At 45.0% G+C, this 17,606-nt stretch overlaps 1 protein-coding gene across 2 annotated transcripts in view; it reads left to right on the top strand.

Annotated features, from left to right (window-relative positions):
* Positions 1-17,606, top strand: part of LOC120418658 (methylcytosine dioxygenase TET) — a 224,238-nt gene that overhangs the window by 200,608 nt on the left and 6,024 nt on the right. For both annotated transcript variants that reach the window (XM_039581105.2, XM_039581104.2), the window contains 7 exons: positions 1,162-1,545; positions 13,125-13,253; positions 13,571-16,352; positions 16,412-16,616; positions 16,728-16,891; positions 16,959-17,237; positions 17,300-17,531. In XM_039581105.2, the coding sequence (XP_039437039.1) occupies positions 1,162-1,545; positions 13,125-13,253; positions 13,571-16,352; positions 16,412-16,616; positions 16,728-16,891; positions 16,959-17,237; positions 17,300-17,531 (4,175 nt within the window). The remainder of the gene's footprint in view (positions 1-1,161; positions 1,546-13,124; positions 13,254-13,570; positions 16,353-16,411; positions 16,617-16,727; positions 16,892-16,958; positions 17,238-17,299; positions 17,532-17,606) is intronic.

Below are 17,606 nucleotides of genomic sequence, written 5' to 3'. Positions count from 1 at the left end.
ACTCCAAGTCAATTGCTCGCAAGATAACGGATGAATAATCACGATAATTAAAAGTTCTCTTTTTGCTCTCTCGGCCGAGCCCGTACATGGTGATGGTGCACTTTGGGTTGGCCTGTCAGACGCGCTGGTATACTTATCAGTAATGAATTGTTATTAATGCCATTAATTAGTATTACTATTATTAGGTACTGTCATGCAGCTCGGTGCGCCTAGCGGAGTTCGTTGGCGCGTACGAGACTTTTTCAATGCAGTCGTAAATTTGATTTGCAGAACGATAAATTTCTAGTGTGAATCACCCCTCGTTTGACAGTTTGAAGAAACACCTCTGCTCTTAAAAATAGAAGCTGACATTTTTTTAAAGACGTTCCAGCGCTGTAGCTGTCAAACTGACATAAGCAAGTTGTCAAAAGAGTACGCGTGACAACCGAGGGGTGCGTCACTCGTTTTTCGAACTTCTGTTTCTCTAATTACGCTCATTAAAACTGACAATTAAAACTCGTTCTATTTTCGCGTCCAATTTACGCTCGAATTACGATTACAACAAAAATCAGCTGCTCGCTCGAACTTGATGCGAGCCGCTAAATTATTAGCAAACCCCCACCAAATTCCCCGCTTTAACCCATGTTGACATTTTTGTTTGCTGCTTCGTACTTAAATTTTATCGCCGTGTTAGGTGGATAATCGTGATGGGACCGATTCTCGGACCTGTGGCAAGAAAAAAATGTAAACAACCCGGCGACCGTGCGGCGACGCACTGAAGAAAATTTACGACCGATGAATCATGAAAGTCGAGGAAAATTTCGGTTTTAATGCGCGCTGAACGTAAACAACCGGACCGCGGTAGTCGGGACCGGAGGGGGGAAATGCCCAAGTAGAACCATTCGGAAGGGATTTTACGATGGGTTCGTTTTTTTTTTGCGCAACCTTTGACGGGACAATCGAGAATGTCTGAGTGTTTTTAGGGTTATTGAAAGAACTCTGGTGAAGCGAAATCTGCTTTGCATGCAATGTTGCATGCAAAGCTTTTGGAGTGAGCACATCCACCGTGCCACGAGACAAACAACAATCGAATCTTTTACGGTTGACCCTGTCCCATTCTCATCACATTCCAATCATGCCGGGTACTAATTTTAGTCTCTTTCTTCCTTCCCTTTTTTTCAGAGTGGACGCGGACGTAAGGCGCTGAATCTTGGCGCTACCCCGAAGAATCTGCCCCAGAGCAACACGTCGGCGAGCAGTCCGGCGCCGGCTTCGTTGCCGCACCCATCGCCGAACACGACTACCGGTGGAGCGGCCGGGCCGCCCAATGTTGTGCAGTCCAGCCAGCTGGTGACCGTTTCCGGTGCCCAGACAGGTGTCAATCTGCTTGCCAGCCAGCCAACCCAAGCTCTGCAGCAGCAGCAGCAGGTTGCCCAAACTAATCCGGGTCTGACGCAGCAGCAGCAGTCAGCTCCACAACAGCAGGCTCCCCAGCAAACACCACAGCAAGTGCCAACCGGTATAATCAAAGCCGACACGATGAAGGATCAACCACAACAGCCGATGGTAAGACTCGAAACAAAGGCGGATCAGTGCTGAACTTCTTCGTCCTGTTACACCCAAATGAAAAACGTCCTGGCTTCAGAGTGTATATCGATTCCGGATGATGTAACTCCCATCAGAAAGCGCAAACTTTCGCTGCACTTGAGACCAATCAGCAGCACAGCAACTAGCAGCAGATTTTGCGCGCCGATATTCTTGGCACGGCTACCGAAACTTTTCGCCAGCAACGACGATTGTGTACTTTCAATTAAAACTTGTACCAATCAGCCAGCAGCAGGCAGCACCAGCTAACGAAGAGCAAATACATCAGCATTTTGGGCAGCTGATGCCGGCTTTGTGTACTGCATCATCTGGCGTCAACGCATGGTGTATTGATTAGTCTCTTGAAAGTTGATGCTACAGGGAAGTTTGTCCTGTCCCGTTTGAAATTTTTAGCTTATTGAATCTTATGATTAGTTGCAATAACTTAAAAAAATAAACTAAAAACCTCACACGATTTTTTTAAAGGGGTAACAAATGTAGGGTTCACTTTTTATTGAGTCCTACATCAGACACCCCTTTAAAAAAATGTTTATGCCTTGTGTGTGTTTTGAACTACCAAATAACATTGTTTAAGGTCGTATGATTTGCTTAGGATGTTTCCCAGTCTGTGATACTACAGAATGATACTAGTTTTAGCTTTTCGTTAGTTTTGAGATAAAACTTTACGAGCGATAAATTAATGATAAGAGCGTTCGGCGCCACAACCGTCCTCGTGGTAAATTTTATCGCTGCTAGCACAAACATTTTCCCCTTAAAGACGTGAATCACGTCTCTTCACAGGACGGACAGCAAATCATTAAACTTACTAGACGCGCGCGGGGCGCGGTGTGCCTAGCGCGCTTCTGACATGTTTTCTGCATCAGCTCGTGGAAAATCAGCAACGAAAAATCTCAATTTATAATGAAAATTTATTCGTCCAAGGATGAAAGGATAGCAGCAGCACGCTGCTGCTGATGCTGCTCCGGGCTTGCAGCAGCAGCAGCAGGACGATGAAGAATTTATATAAATTGCTTATTATGTCGACAATATAATCATAAATCATAATAAGAAAAAGGCAAAACATGGTACCTCACTCTCTCGCTGCGCTGCCTCCCCTTCTATGTACCCGCTATATAGTCACCGCACATACACACGAACACACACACACACTCACAGTGGGTGCACAAGACAAGCCGCGGTGAGTGCGCGGAGAGCCCTGCCGCCTGAGTGTGTATGTAGATTTCTTCCACAGCGCACGTCAATTGCGCAATTTCGATCGAGACATTATACTCACCGTCGTGTTCCTCTAGCGATGTGTACCACCCTACCTTACGTCACCCAGAGCGTGCTCTCGATACACGACGACGACATGTCTTCTCAACCCACCCGCCTTTCTTGCGTCCCCTCGCACTCACACGTCGACACATGCATTAGACACCCTCCCGCACACTGAAACGCACACACACACACACACACTTGAGTGGTCCAATGTTGTTGTTATTGCTTGTGGAGGGTCGAAACGACGCTGGTGGGTGCGGGGTGGGGAACACTATTAATTTCCCGCTCCAGTTGCACCCACCCTCTCACTATCATCGCAGGAAGCCTTCTTATGTACTGTCCTACCCCTCGTCTTCCCTTCTATGTACGTACGTCACACACACACACTACACATAAGCTTTTCATTACTTGTCTCTCTGTACCTACTCTGTTTGGCGAAATCTCTCAAGTCTCGTTTGCCGAAAATTTCCTAGCCCCCAGTACATAATTCATTATTATTTTACTTGTGTCCTACCCCTCGGTACTACACAAGTCCCCACTAGCCCCACACACACTCTACCCTCATCATGCTGTCATTTCCCCCGAAAATTTAATCTACATTCCGCTCGACTTGCCCCCGTCTTAAACGCGTCGTCGTCCTTTGCAGGAATTTGCTCAAACACGCACTTTTTTAAATTCTACGTTCGCCGCTGGAGGCGACCCCGCTCCAAAAAAAAATCTCATCTTCATCAACATTGTCAACACAGGCAGAAACCCTCAGACACCCACCTTTCGAATGATGCATCTCGCGATACCAATTCAGCAAACATCATTCCCCATTCGCCCGTTGCGAAAATATTTGCGATCCTAATTAATTTCAATACAAGGCTCGCGCGCAGCAAATTGAATGTTTACCTCGCGGAAATTGCGTTCAAACAGCCCCACCTTGCCCTACTCCCCAACAGATGGCGCGCGCGCCCGCGCACGTTTGGCCTTTTTCTCTTGCGCATCGATAACGCGCCATGCAATCACGCACGCTGCTGGCCGTAATTGAAAATTAATAATTAATGAGCATCGCCACGTGAGTGTTTAATGACCAGCGCCATATCTGTAGTGCAACATGTTGTACACATCTCGCGGGCCGACCGGCCGGCGTCCGGCAGGATTACTGATATGGGAGTCGTCGCGTTTTATGAATGAAATGCTACTACTGGCGGCGCCCATTAACAGTTCCGTGCTCTGTGGATGGTCATGCTGTTGTTATGACGGGGAAACCGCAGAACATGACGCCGATTGTAGGCTGGCCAGCGGTATCGGTAGCTAATTGTCCGCGGCGTGATTCGCAGAACAGATGTACTCGCGCGTACGAGGGTGTGTGTGCGTTGATGGTCAGTGCATTCAGTGTGTAGAATCCTGTGGAATACATTTGTTGAACATCGAACTCATTAGTGTAGGGGGTGTATTATGATACAAACAACATGCTGTTATTAGCGCTTGTGGTGGGCTGGGCCGTACGTGACTGGTTCTGCGTGGACGACGGGCTTTGAATATGGAATAGTTTCCAGTTGGACGAAGGTAGACTTACTTACATTGTCTGGCTCAAGTCCAACTTGGACGCTACCCTGCTAAACAACACAAACTCAAGCAAACTCAAAATCACACAAATCCGCAAAACTCATAAACTCCCAAGAACTCATACAAACTCACTCAAACCTAAAAACTCAACAAACTCACGAAAACTCACAAAATCACACAACCTACAATAACTCATACAAAACTACAAATTCACAGAAACCCACAAACTCACATTTTCCCACAAACTCATACAAACTCACACAAACTCTCACACATCCAAAAACTCACACAAACCCACAAACTAATCTAATCTAATCTAATCAGACCCTAGCGCAGCCAATCTTTCGAAGGGATCCTGGAGAGTGCCTTAGGTTAGATGACGCCTAGCACTCTTCTTGTCATTTATTAACATTTGTAGTGCGTCATTGCATCGGAATGCATTGAAACATCACAAGCGTTAAACCGGCCAGGCCTACTGCGTAAAGCCGTATCGCAGAGATGACTCGTAATTGGGTTGAGTTTGAGCACTGAGTGTTCGAACAACAACACAATTCTGAATCGACAGGGGAGGAAGAAGCGTGGGGACACACCACCATACGCTCCGAGATTTGGTTGTATTCGTTGGGAGCACCATGCTAAGAAGGTTTGGTACTCCGGGACCCTCTGGGATGGGACATTGTATTTCCACGAATGCCCTGGACACTATTTGCCGTGGTTATAGCGCCACAACTCGCTCTAAAAACTCACACAAACCCACAAACACACAAAAACTCGAAAAATCACAGAAACCCACAAACTCATACGAGCTCACACAAACACACAAACTCAAACAACCCCACATAAACTCACAAACTGTTACAATGCCACACAAACTCATAAGAATCCACAAACCCATAAACTCATACAAACCCACTCACACAAACTCATAAAAAACCCACAAAATCGTACAAACTCACACAAACTCAAATAACCCTACACAAACCCACAAACTCTTACAATGCCAAACTAATACGAACCCACAAGCTCACAAAAACCCACCAACTCATACAAACTCACTCACATAAGCTAACACAACCCCATAAACTCATATAAACCCACAAACTCACACAAACTCACATACTCATACAATCCCATAAACTCATACAAACACACAAACTCATACAACCCCCCACAAACTCATACAAACCAATAAACACAAACCCTCAAACTCATAAAACCCACAAAATCACACAAACCTTGTGCACAAAACTAATATAAACTCACACAAACTCACAAAATCACACAAATTACACAACCCCACACAAACTCATACAAACCCACTCACACAAACTCATAAAAACCCACAAATTCATACAAACTCACACAAACCAAAAAACTCACACAAACCCACAAAATCACACAAACCCACAAACTCATACAAACACACAAACTCACACAACCCCTCACAAACTCACTCAAACCCTCAAACTGATAAAACTTACAAAATCACACGAACCTTGTGCACAAAACTCATACAAACTCACACAAACCCACAAAATCACACAAACTCATAAAAACCCACAAATACATACAAACCCCACACAAACTTATAGAGCAATTCCAGCTCAAATCAGGATTTTTTCTGGTACTTTTGTACCCGACCCTCTCCGATTTCAATGAAACTTTTTAAACATGTTATCCTAGGCCTATATAAGCCATTTTTGTGTATATGGAGCCAATAGTACTCGTAAATAACATTTGAGAAGGGCGCAAAGTATTTAAATATTTTTGTATTTTCCAATTTCACTGTATCTCAAAGCCGTTGCATCGTATCAAAAAGTGGTTAAAGATAAAGACAAACTTGTAGGAAATTTCTGAAAAAATACACTGAAACAAAAATACACGCCAATTCTATGAGATTTTTTGATTTTTGAGTTTAAAAATTAAATTTCAAGGTGATGTCACGATTTTTTTTCTGTTATTTTTTTTTATTTTTTTTTTAAGAAATAGCCAAAGATGTTACAAAAAGACTGACTGAAAAATGCAGGATCGTATGTCTCTCCAAAAAAAATAATAAATCATTTACTAAAACTGTCTAAACGTCAAAATTTTTAAAAACCGATAGTGAGAATCGATTCCCCAGACAAATGTTAATAAAAATTTCCATATTGACCATTTCCCTTTGTCCAATCCTTGAAGATACAGCGATTTAAAAATAAAAATGTTAAAAAAATGTATTTTTTTGTGGTTTTTTGCAATTTCTATGTGAAAGACTTGGTTTTTTCAGTCTCGTATATATTTTTACCGGAAAGCTCGTCCAATTTCCCACAAGTTTGTCTTTGACCGCATTTCAATAATAATAATAATAGTAGAACTACAAAATTCGCTTTTGCAAGACTTAATGTTTGAAACAGCACAAATATTTGATATTTAAGTTATCTTAAAAAAATCATTCCACCAGATCTCTTCAGGATCATCTCCGTGTACAACTAGTTTGCTCTGCCCATAATCCGGTAAACCACCCCTCCCGCACACGCTGCCAGCTTTGATGAAAGTGAAATATTTGGATATAATTTCCAGTGTAAGCAGAACACGGAGCCAGCAGAAAAAAAAATTAATAACATAAACTTTTACTCACATAGCTCAAGCGCGTGCAACATCTGCGCGTTCCTCGGGCGAAACTTTCGTTCAATATTCATCACATTTTACCTTCATTTTATGCTTAATATTTATTAACAAACGAGAGAAAACAGCCAAGTGGAAGCTTCCGAAAACACACGCACCGCCCTACTCATCACAAACCTCCGCTCCCCCTCAAACTTTTTATCCTTTCAATTTCATAAATAAACAAACCGCAACCATCACAGCGAGAGCGACCTGATGAGGACGATGTCGAATCTACCGTCATCATCGTGCTCAGAAAAACTCATTTTCGGCGCGCAAATTTCCCTCCCTCACACAAAAAAGGTCCAAAAATTCATCAAAGGTGATGTACTTTGGGCATCATCATCTCGTCGACGTCTCTCAAATTTCAGGACAGGACGCACAAATTTGTCCTCACTATCTCGTGAAACTCGCCGGCTAGGCTTTACCGAAAAAAATATACACTCAGGCGGGAAATGTGGCGAAAGTTTGCTCGGAAATTGTCATCACAGTTTGTAAATTTCACTTTGCAAACATGCTTGATTAAAACAAACCCGGAGGTGAAGTCATGCGAAGCTTGAACGCAGTGCCCCGTAAGAAATCGGCGGTACGACTATAATCGAAATCGGCTCGATGTTGGACCGTGCTTCGCAACTGGGAGATTTTTCAAAAAAAAAAGTGACAGCTGTTTGTTTACCGCGCGAAAAGTGAATACACGATGACGCGGAAAGACTCTTTAAGAGCGTAAACATGGCGACAATCGTTTTTGGTGTCCCCGCAAAGGGCGGAACAATAGTTTGAGGTGTTGTCGGGTTGTTCTGTTCGGTAGCTATCGATAAATTACGACGTCGAGAACGGTAGCTGCGCTACCTTGGTTGAAACCTTGGGCATCGGCCACAGCGGGTGGTGCATCTGGACAGTGGACACAAACATAAATTTCTTGGATCAATTTTTGTGTTGAACAAATTAACATCTTTGGAACAGTTTATTGGATACGCCCTATGCAAGTAGTGCGACCAAAACACTCTTAAAATATTTTTTTTTGAAATTTGAGAATTCTTTTTATGAAAATTTACCTAATCTTTTTTCAAATGTGATATTCAATTGTTAATCAGCATTTTTGACAGATTCTTTGTTTAAATAAACTTTTTTTTATTCGATAAAAGCTAATAGAAAAAACCTAAAATTTTCAATATTCTGTCCTTATTTCATCAACAATTCTCCGACTGTTCGACGACGTCGAAAAGCACCGGCTGCGCCGGAGAAAACCAGAGTCAGTGCCACACTGGCAACGCGAAAAGGGGAAAATTCAATTGTAATAAATTAAACAAAGTCGCTGAAACGTAATTTATACCCCTATTGTCTGCGAAATTTTCTATAGCATCTCGCGCGGCGCGCGCGTGTTTATGTGTGTGCGCACACGTGTATGTGTGTGTGTGCGTGTTTTTAATGTCATTAAAAGGAAACTTCAGTTTTTCACTCTAGCGGCGCAAAGTTTGCGCACTGCACACACACACACAAATACACGAAAAACAGGAAACCTTCAATAAATCAGCACACACACACACACACTCGCACACAATGCACTTGCAGGAAATATTTCACCTTCCATTCCTTGGAGAAAATGCCAGTAGGGGCGTAAATCTTGGGGCTCCCCCACCAGCAGCATTGTAATTCCTCAAACCGCGCGATTCTCGCGAGCAAATGGCTATTGGAAAATCTGAGCAAAATTAAGTTTCTTTAAACGCTTAATTTGCCACGTTGTGACAGTTATTTTCTCAGAATTTTTAGCTGGAAAGTGTTAATAAGTTTCGATAAATAATTTTGCTAAGAATTGATGCTAATTTCTTAAAGTGTATATAGCCAACTCAGCAAATTTTTCTGAAACAAAAATTATAACAAATATGTCAATTTTGCTGAGTTTAGATAAATTAACTTGTCAAAATTTGCTAGCTTCTTTAGGACACTCAGCACATTTTGCTAAAACAAATTTTGACAGTTCTAATATGATTCGGAAATCATTATTTGATTGATTTTTTTTTCTCTATGATTTTCTACAAATTTCATTCCGTGTCTTTAAAAAAAATCAGCCAATATTGCTGAAACTAATGATGACGATTTTGCTAAATTTCGATCAATAATTTTGCCAGGATTCGGAACAAATGTGTTGTAGTGGCTTTAGGCTTCTTATTCAGTATGGCAGATTTGCTAAGTTTAGAATGAATGAATTTGCTAAAATTTGCTACTGATTTCTTTTAGCTTCTTTCGGAAACTCAGCAAATTTGCTGAAACAAATTTCGACAGTTCTTATAAGTTTCGGAAATCATTCGAAGTTGATTTTTTCTGGTATTTGCTAGCAATTTCTTCTAGTGCCTGTAGGAAACTCATCAAACTTTACAGAAAAACATTACGATGGTTTGGCGAAATTTCGATTTAACATTTTGCTAGGATTTCATTTTGCTAAGATTTTCTTCTAGTTTCTACAAGCCACTTTACGCAACACAGCAAATTTGGCTGAAATTAAATTAAATAAATTAGGGCAATTTTTCAATGTTTTTTTTTTGCTGAAATAACGTTATGACAGTCTTGCTTATTTTCAATAAATCATTTTGCTAAGATTCGCTACTTTTTTCAACAAGTGTCTTTAGAAAACTTAGCAAATTTTGCTGAAAGAAAAGCAGTACAATAAATCAAACGAAATAATTTTTAACTTGTTTCTTGAAACTCGACAAATTTTGCTGAATCCAAAAAATACAGCAAAATGAATCAAAAGACCTTTAAAGAAGCAGGTGAATCAACTTTGCTGCAATTTCCATTCCCTCGACACTGAGCAAAAACCTTTTACGACACGGTCGAAAAATAACTTATGAAATCAATTAAATTTTTATTGCATTGTTGTGCAGACCCTGTCGTGGCCAGCCCGGAATGCTTTATTGGCAATCAAAATGAATCCAATTAACAAAGTCTAATGCCCCCGTCGTCTCTCGTGCCGAGTATCTTCGCTCTCTTGGGGTGCGTTCCTTATTTATCCTGGCGCTTACGCGTTCTATGTGTGTATCTTGACTGCGCAAACATTTTTACACATGTCGTGTGTCATGTGTGTGTGTGTGTGTGTGCGAGTATTGATCTTGTTTGTTGTTTCTACGAACATTCAACATTCGTCGTTTTGCGTTTTGCCCAGAAGGGGGAAGAATACTTGCATCGTTACTCACACTAGAGTTTAAGGGAAACGAGGGGTCCAACCCTATTTTCTTTTTGTTTGGCTCAACGCACAAACACACGCAAAGGTGGTGTACACGCTAAAATGAAAGTGGCGAACGGAATGCAAGAGCGCGAAGCAAAAAAGAGAAACGAAAAGAATTTCCATGCAAATTTTCTAATAAATTATTTTAAATAACAATAAATAGCAGCAGCGCGCCACGTGAGTGGCGCACCCACACATGGATGCGTCTCGTTTGCATAGAAATCACTCTATTAAATTTCTTTTATTTTTAGAGAAACGCACACACTCACACAGCGTCGCGCTCTTACTCTCGCTGAGAAATACAGCTTCTCCCTCATTGTGTGTCCCCTTTTTTCCCTCTAATCCACCCTCACCTTAACACAATACCGTCTATATCGAATCAGTCCAAAGTGGAGGGGAGAGAGGTGTAGGGTCGGAAGTGGACAAACATGCAAACCATTTTAATTTTACATGACAGCAGCACATTTTCTGACAAACGTAAACACACACACAGACGCACACGGTGCGAGAGGAACTCTCTCCCCTCGTTTTGCCTCAATTACTGAAATATTCCGCACAATACTGGTTCCGGCTTTTTTCTAAATGTGTTTTGTTATTGTTACCATTACTCCAAAACATTACGCCACAAATTTTCTTTCCGCCGCTGGGGAAATTCAACGGTCATCATCATGCTAGCTTGGCACATTTAAATTTGTGTCATTCTTAGGTTTTAAACTTCATCATCCCGGTACGAGAATCGAACTCACGACCTCTGGATTGGAAACCCAGCACGCCGCTAGTCGAAACCCATCCCCTACCGGTCAGTACTCCCAGTGAGCATATTTACTCCTTTAAGGGATCTGACTTTGCCGAGCCAGACAGGAATCGAACCCATCACCTCTCGCTTACAAGGCGAAACCCGTAACCTCACGGCCACGGAAGCTCGGCAAAAAAGGTTTAAAATGCAATTTAATTCAATTTTTCTTTTCATAAACACACACTTCTTTTTTGCTGAAATTCTGTAAAGTTTTACTGAATTTTCATCAACTGAAATTTCAGTAAATGATTCAGTAATTTATATTTTCTGAAAGCAATTGATATCTGTCATTTTGACAGATGATTGACTGAAATATCAGTAAAACAGTTGTCAAAACAACAGAAATTTTAGCAAAATGAATGTCCGTTTGTTTTTCAAAAAACTCAGTAACATTCTTTTGTCAGTTTGGCAGATCTTTTGCTGGAGATTCAGCATTGCAATCAATGCGGTTTTTTCAGTAATCGTGATTTGATGTTTACTGGTTAGCACAATTTGTTGCTTAAGATCACTTTAAAATATTTCGAAATTGAATATTAATAGAACACATTTGAAAATTGATTTTCACTCGGCAGCATCCAAACAGTACGTTATAAGTGACATATATTTCAGTTTAACAGATTTGTAGTTTAATGATTTTTCAGCAATGCTTTTGTTTCATTTACTGGAATGGCAATCCAAAGTTTGGTGTACAGTTTCATTAAATTTTTGACAAAGTAGATATTGCTTATTGCGAGATAAAATCACGTTTCTCCTTAGCTGTGCCTGACAGGAGATTATTGCCGCCTAACTGCCGCACTGTAAAAATCTGGGTGCTGAATAGTGGTTCGCAAAACGGCCTCAATTTTGAACTGTCAAAGTGGAACCAATTTACTGTTATCGATCATTAAAAATTGTTTTTTTTTTTTTTGCAAGAATGAAAAATATGTGGCTTTTGAGAACCTGAAGTAGAAGTCAAGAAATCTTAAGAAAGGTGAAGGCAAGATCGTCATTTTTTTTTATAATTATGAATGGATGTTGTTTATGGAGTCAATACGGTTGTATCCACCCAGAAGCTGTCTTAATTGTTTGATTCCGTTTGAAAACCTACTGGTTTAGTGGAAATCTTTTCTGTTGGTTAGATCATTTTGGCTAGAATTAGCAATGTTTTTTCGGAAAAGCTGCAGGATTCCAGAATCAGCCAGGGAATTTATCTGCTACATCGCAGAATGACAATCTCGCCGCAGTTCTTCGTCACCCGTAAAAAACCTCTTCTAACCGAACGAAACTTGAAAACACACAAAATTTTCCAGCGAAGAAAAAGTAGAAAACAAGACAAAATAAAACACATACTTCTGATTATAAAACAGCTCATTTACCAGTAAGAAAAAGTCATGCTTGTGCTTGAACATCCTCCTACTCTACAGATGTAAACAAATTGGGATCATTCGAAAATCACGTTACGCATTCTCTCTATTCATCACCCAGGTAAAAATCAGCAAGTTGAACTGAAATTCTGCGTTAACTTGGCTGTCAACTTGGTTTGTTTTGAATATTTATCAAAAAGTCAGCTGAAAACTCAAGGCAACCTTTGACAACAGCCAAAAATTTGATCTGCGGTTGTCATGCGGCTGTCATGTGACCAATATCTTGCGGTCGTATCACCGCGCGTGAACTCTAATTATTGACGGCCGCAGTAAAATTGTTTAAAGTCTGTGAAATTTCACAAAAAACAATTTCTAAAATGATACATTTACATATGCAACTTGACACACGTCATACATTTATTTTTATATTGCCGAAATTGTTTTCAGATATCAGTATTGGAAACATGTAACATTAGAAATTCAAAAGAATTATTGAACAAATTTCATGATTATCGGGAACAAGTAGAAACGTCAAATCAAAGTGAGCCAAGAAATCACAACGGCGACGCCTGAAGCGCAATATGGCTCTAATGGAGGTCGCGAGCACGTGCTCCAAAGTAATGAGACTTGCTAAAATATGACCACACGAAGAAGTTCAGCTTCCGGCGAGCGCCATCGCGAACAAATTACTCATGAATTTTCCTTCTCCTCTTTCTCCTTACAGGCACCGATGGCGTTCTACCCGACCTGGCAGGCCGACCCGTCCCAGGGCTGGCAGAACCAGTTCATCCAGCAGATTCCGCAAAACACTCCCGCCATCACGCCGCTGAACTCGCTCGAGTTCCAGCCACAGGTACATTACGAATACCATCCCGTTGTGCACCACCAAATCGCGCAACACCACCCGCAACCGCAACTGTATCACCATCATCACCACCACCCGCCAGACCAGTTCGACTACGCGGAGCGGGTGGTTCCGATCACCAACACTTTCTACTAACCAACCAACCAACCAACCCCTACACGAACGAAACGAACGTCAAAATTTTTGTTTCCGCTTTTTCGATTATGATTTTGGACGAAACAAAAGCTACCCTCTAATCCCTCAAACACAAACAGTCTCAACTTTCCAACGTCTCTCTGACCCGAGTCATCTCTGAACCATTCTAGGGTTACGCTGCGTACCAACCGAACGGCTACGTGCAAACCGCCGGCATCGGGTTCGACCCGAACTACGGTCGGACGTACGCGGCCCCACCCACCGTACAGCGGTACGAGTTTCAAACCAACCAGATCACCCCCATCAACCAGGTGTCGCTGCAGAGCGTCTCGTTCGCACCGACCGTAACGTACGCCGGCCAGGTCTCGACCGGCCCGGCGACCGTCGTGTCCCACAATCCGCACGCGGCCGACCAGTTCAATCTGCAGCTCGCCAAGCAGACGTCGGGAAACGACATGCCTGGATATCCACGGGTGAACAGCGTACCGCCGCGCTCACTCAATTGTAATGGATATTCAGGCCAACAAGAATATGGCGGCCAAACCACGACCCAAGCCAGCTCGGCTAACGCGACCAACGTAACGAACGCCAACGGAACATCCACCAGCACCGGCGCCACCACAGCCCCGATGCATCCTCCGGCGCAAGTTCCGCAGTCGCCGAACCGGCAAACCCAACAACAACAGCAACCCCCACGTCCCAACTCGAACCAGCAGCTGTACGCGCAGCAATCGCCCAACCCGTACAACGGCAACAACAACAACACCGCGTTGCAGCAGTCACCCAACCACAACAACAACAACAACGGTGGCGCCAACAGCAACGTGTACGCCCAGCAAACGCATACCGGCATGCACACCCCGTCGCCGATGCAAACACCAGACAATCACGCGTCGCCGAACCACATGAACGGAAGTGGCCAACAGCAGCAGGGTCAGGACTGGGGCTGGAACCAGCAACAACAGCAGCAGCAGCAACAGTCGGCCGATCTGTTCAACCAGTCGGACCGGGTGAATTTGAACTCGCGGATAAAAACGATGATCATGAACAAGGGCGACCCCAAGGACATCGGACAACAGCAGCAGCAGCAGCAGCACATGGGTCACCTCGGTGGCCAGGGACCGGCTTCGCAGCAACAGCAGACCGGTCATTTTTTATCGTATAGCCACCATCTCCGAGACAGTCTAACGCCTACGGCTGGCGTCCAGTCGCCGGCACCGAACTCAGCCATGATGGGAGCGGGCAGTGTAGGCGGCAGTAATAGTGCATCCAACAACGATGGAACTATCGGAGATGGTGGCGGCGGGCTGATCAACAGCATCAGCAACATTGTCGATCCCAACTGGAAGCAGAGTAGCAAATCTCCGGGAATTGGAATAGAGAGCAATAGCGGAGGAGCAAACAGAGCAGAGCACGAGCAGCATCACCACCATCACGGAGCAATGATGGGCGGTGAGTTGCACCACGGTAGTAAGCATCAGGGTTTTGAGCAGAAGCAGCAACTAATCGACAAGAATAATACTGATCCAGGAGGTGGCGGCGGACACCATCACGATAGCGGTGGCGGCGGCGGCGGACATGACATTAAGCATAAGCTAAACTCCTCCAAATCGTCGTCTTCATCATCGTCCTCCTCCTCGAAATCCAAGAGCAGTAGCCATAAGGGTAGCGATAAGCATAGCAAATCGAAAAACAATCATCATCTCGACATGAATCAACAAATAGACTCTAACAAATCTTCCAATAATCTTAATAGCTATTCAAGTAGTAGTTTTATGAACGAACATCACTCGTCGTCATCTTCGTCGTCGTCGCCGTATCCGAATCTTAATCAAACATATCCAGCTACCAATCATCATAGCAGCAACAGCAGTAGTAGTAGTAGTGGTGGTGGTAACCTCGGTGGCTACCCGAGCCACCTGGACACCAAACTGGACGACAAGAGTCCACTGAACCGATTCCGACATGACAACCTAAACAGCGGCTTCAATCCGCACCTACCGCATCAGCAATCGTCGGCAGGGGCGTTCCACCATCCGGCAGGTGGTGGCGCTGCCTCCGGTAGCACAGCCTCCAGTTACAACCTGATGAGCGTAAAGAAGGAGCCCGGCCTGCTGGACGATGGCCAGCCGGCACCAAAGTTCGACGGGTACGAGAAGAATTACCAAAACTTCATTCGCTACGGCGACTACAACGATAGCAGCCAGCCGCCGCAAAGCCAACCGCCGCAGCACGGCAGTTCTAGTCTACCCGGTGCCACCAAGTCCGAGTACAACAGCTACTACTCCCCCTACGGTAGCTACCCGGGATACCAAAACTATCCCAACTACCACAACCAGAACTTCAACAGCACTTCCAGCACGCTTTCCTCGACGCCGGAAACGAGCATCCCCCTTCCGGCCATAACCACCCCAGTCGCTCATCAAACCAACTTCGAGCAGCAAATCCCAGCCCACACCTACCCAATCCCCAAGAACAGCAACCTACCCCAACCGGACGTCCCCATCAAGCTGGAAGCGGAGGATAACTCGTATCTCAACGCCGGTTCGGCCACCCCGATCGATCCCCTACTAAACGAACCTCCGCCAAGCAAGTCCGCCCCTCTCGCACCGGAAATCACCCCGGAACCGGAGCTACCACTACCCGCGGCCCAAACCACGCCAACTCCCACCACCGGCAAGTCCAAAAAGTCCGACAAGAAGGACAAAGCAAACAAAGAGGCTGCCGGCGGCGAAGTTGAGATCAAAACCGAGGGCGGTACCACCTCCGGTGGCAAATCCAAGAAGAAGGAACCCAAAGCATCCAAGAAAGAGCAGGAAGCCGCCGCGGCCAAGCAGGCCGAGGACGAAAAGCTCGAGAAGGCACACAAGCCGGAAGCTCCGGACTGCGATTGCTTCAACTCCACCGACAACAAGGCACCGTCCGAGCCGGGAAGCTACTACACGCATCTAGGTGAGTTTGTTGAATTCTTGAATCCTTCAAATAACGATGCTAACGCATTGCTTTTCCAGGTTCCGCCAGCACGCTCGAGGAGCTGCGCCGCGAGACGGAAGCTCGCGTCGGCCTGACCGGCAAGCAGCTGCGGATAGAGAAGGTCGTGTACACCGGCAAGGAGGGCAAGAGCAGCCAGGGCTGCCCCATCGCCAAGTGGGTCATCCGGCGCGTCGACCAGGAGGAGAAGCTACTGTTCGTGGTCAAGCGAAGACAAGGGCATCGGTGAGTCTATATGGTCGGATCGGAACTTCTTTCTCCACACCCCCTTTGCAACGCCGGCCAAGTGAGCAGCCCTTTACTAACCCCCACCTTCAATCTCTTTTACGAACACAGGTGCAAGGCATCCTTCATTGTGATATGTATCGTCGTGTGGGACGGCATCCCGACGCAGGAAGCCGACAGCGTCTACCGGATGCTGGCGGTCAAGCTGAACAAGTACGGTCTGCCGACGGTGCGTCGCTGCGCGACGAACGAGAACCGAACCTGCGCTTGCCAGGGTAAGTTTCAATCATCTCGTCTCGACAAGCAACCCCCCAAACTAACCCCGTTCATCGAAACCAACAGGTCTGGACCCGGAAACGTGCGGCGTGTCGTACAGCTTCGGCTGCAGCTGGTCCATGTACTACAACGGGTGCAAGTACGCGCGCTCCAAGACGGTGCGCAAGTTCCGCCTGTCCGTCAAGAACGAGGAGGCGGAGATCGAGGAGCGCATGAACGTGCTCGCCACGATGCTGAGTCCGCTGTACGTGACGGTCGCGCCGCAAGCCTTCCAGAACCAGGTGCAGTACGAGCGGGAGGCGCCCGACTGTCGGCTGGGCCTCAAGCCCGGCAAGCCTTTTTCAGGTAATTTGCGTCTTTGCGTGGGTATGACCGCTAGCTACAACTCCGCTTGTTCCTCCCTCCAGGTGTCACTTGCTGTTTGGACTTTTGCGCCCACACCCACCGTGATTTGCACAACATGCAGGACGGGTGTACGGTGCAGGTTACGCTGCTGAAGCCACTACCGCCGGGCGTCAAGCCCGACGACGAGCAGCTGCACATACTGCCGCTGTACACGATGGACACGACGGACGAGTTCGACAGCGAGGAGGGCCAGAAGAAGAAGGCCGAAACCGGAGCCGTGCAAGTGCTGGAGAAGTGAGTGTAAAGCATTGGTTTCCGTTTTTTAACTAACCCCCAAGAGTCCACCGCGGGTGACGGAATCGTCAATAC

This window comes from Culex pipiens, chromosome 3, assembly GCF_016801865.2.
Source record: "Culex pipiens pallens isolate TS chromosome 3, TS_CPP_V2, whole genome shotgun sequence".
Classification (NCBI taxonomy): domain Eukaryota; kingdom Metazoa; phylum Arthropoda; class Insecta; order Diptera; family Culicidae; genus Culex; species Culex pipiens.
Note: the sequence above shows the minus strand (reverse complement) of the source record. Positions and strands in the feature narration are given on the sequence as shown.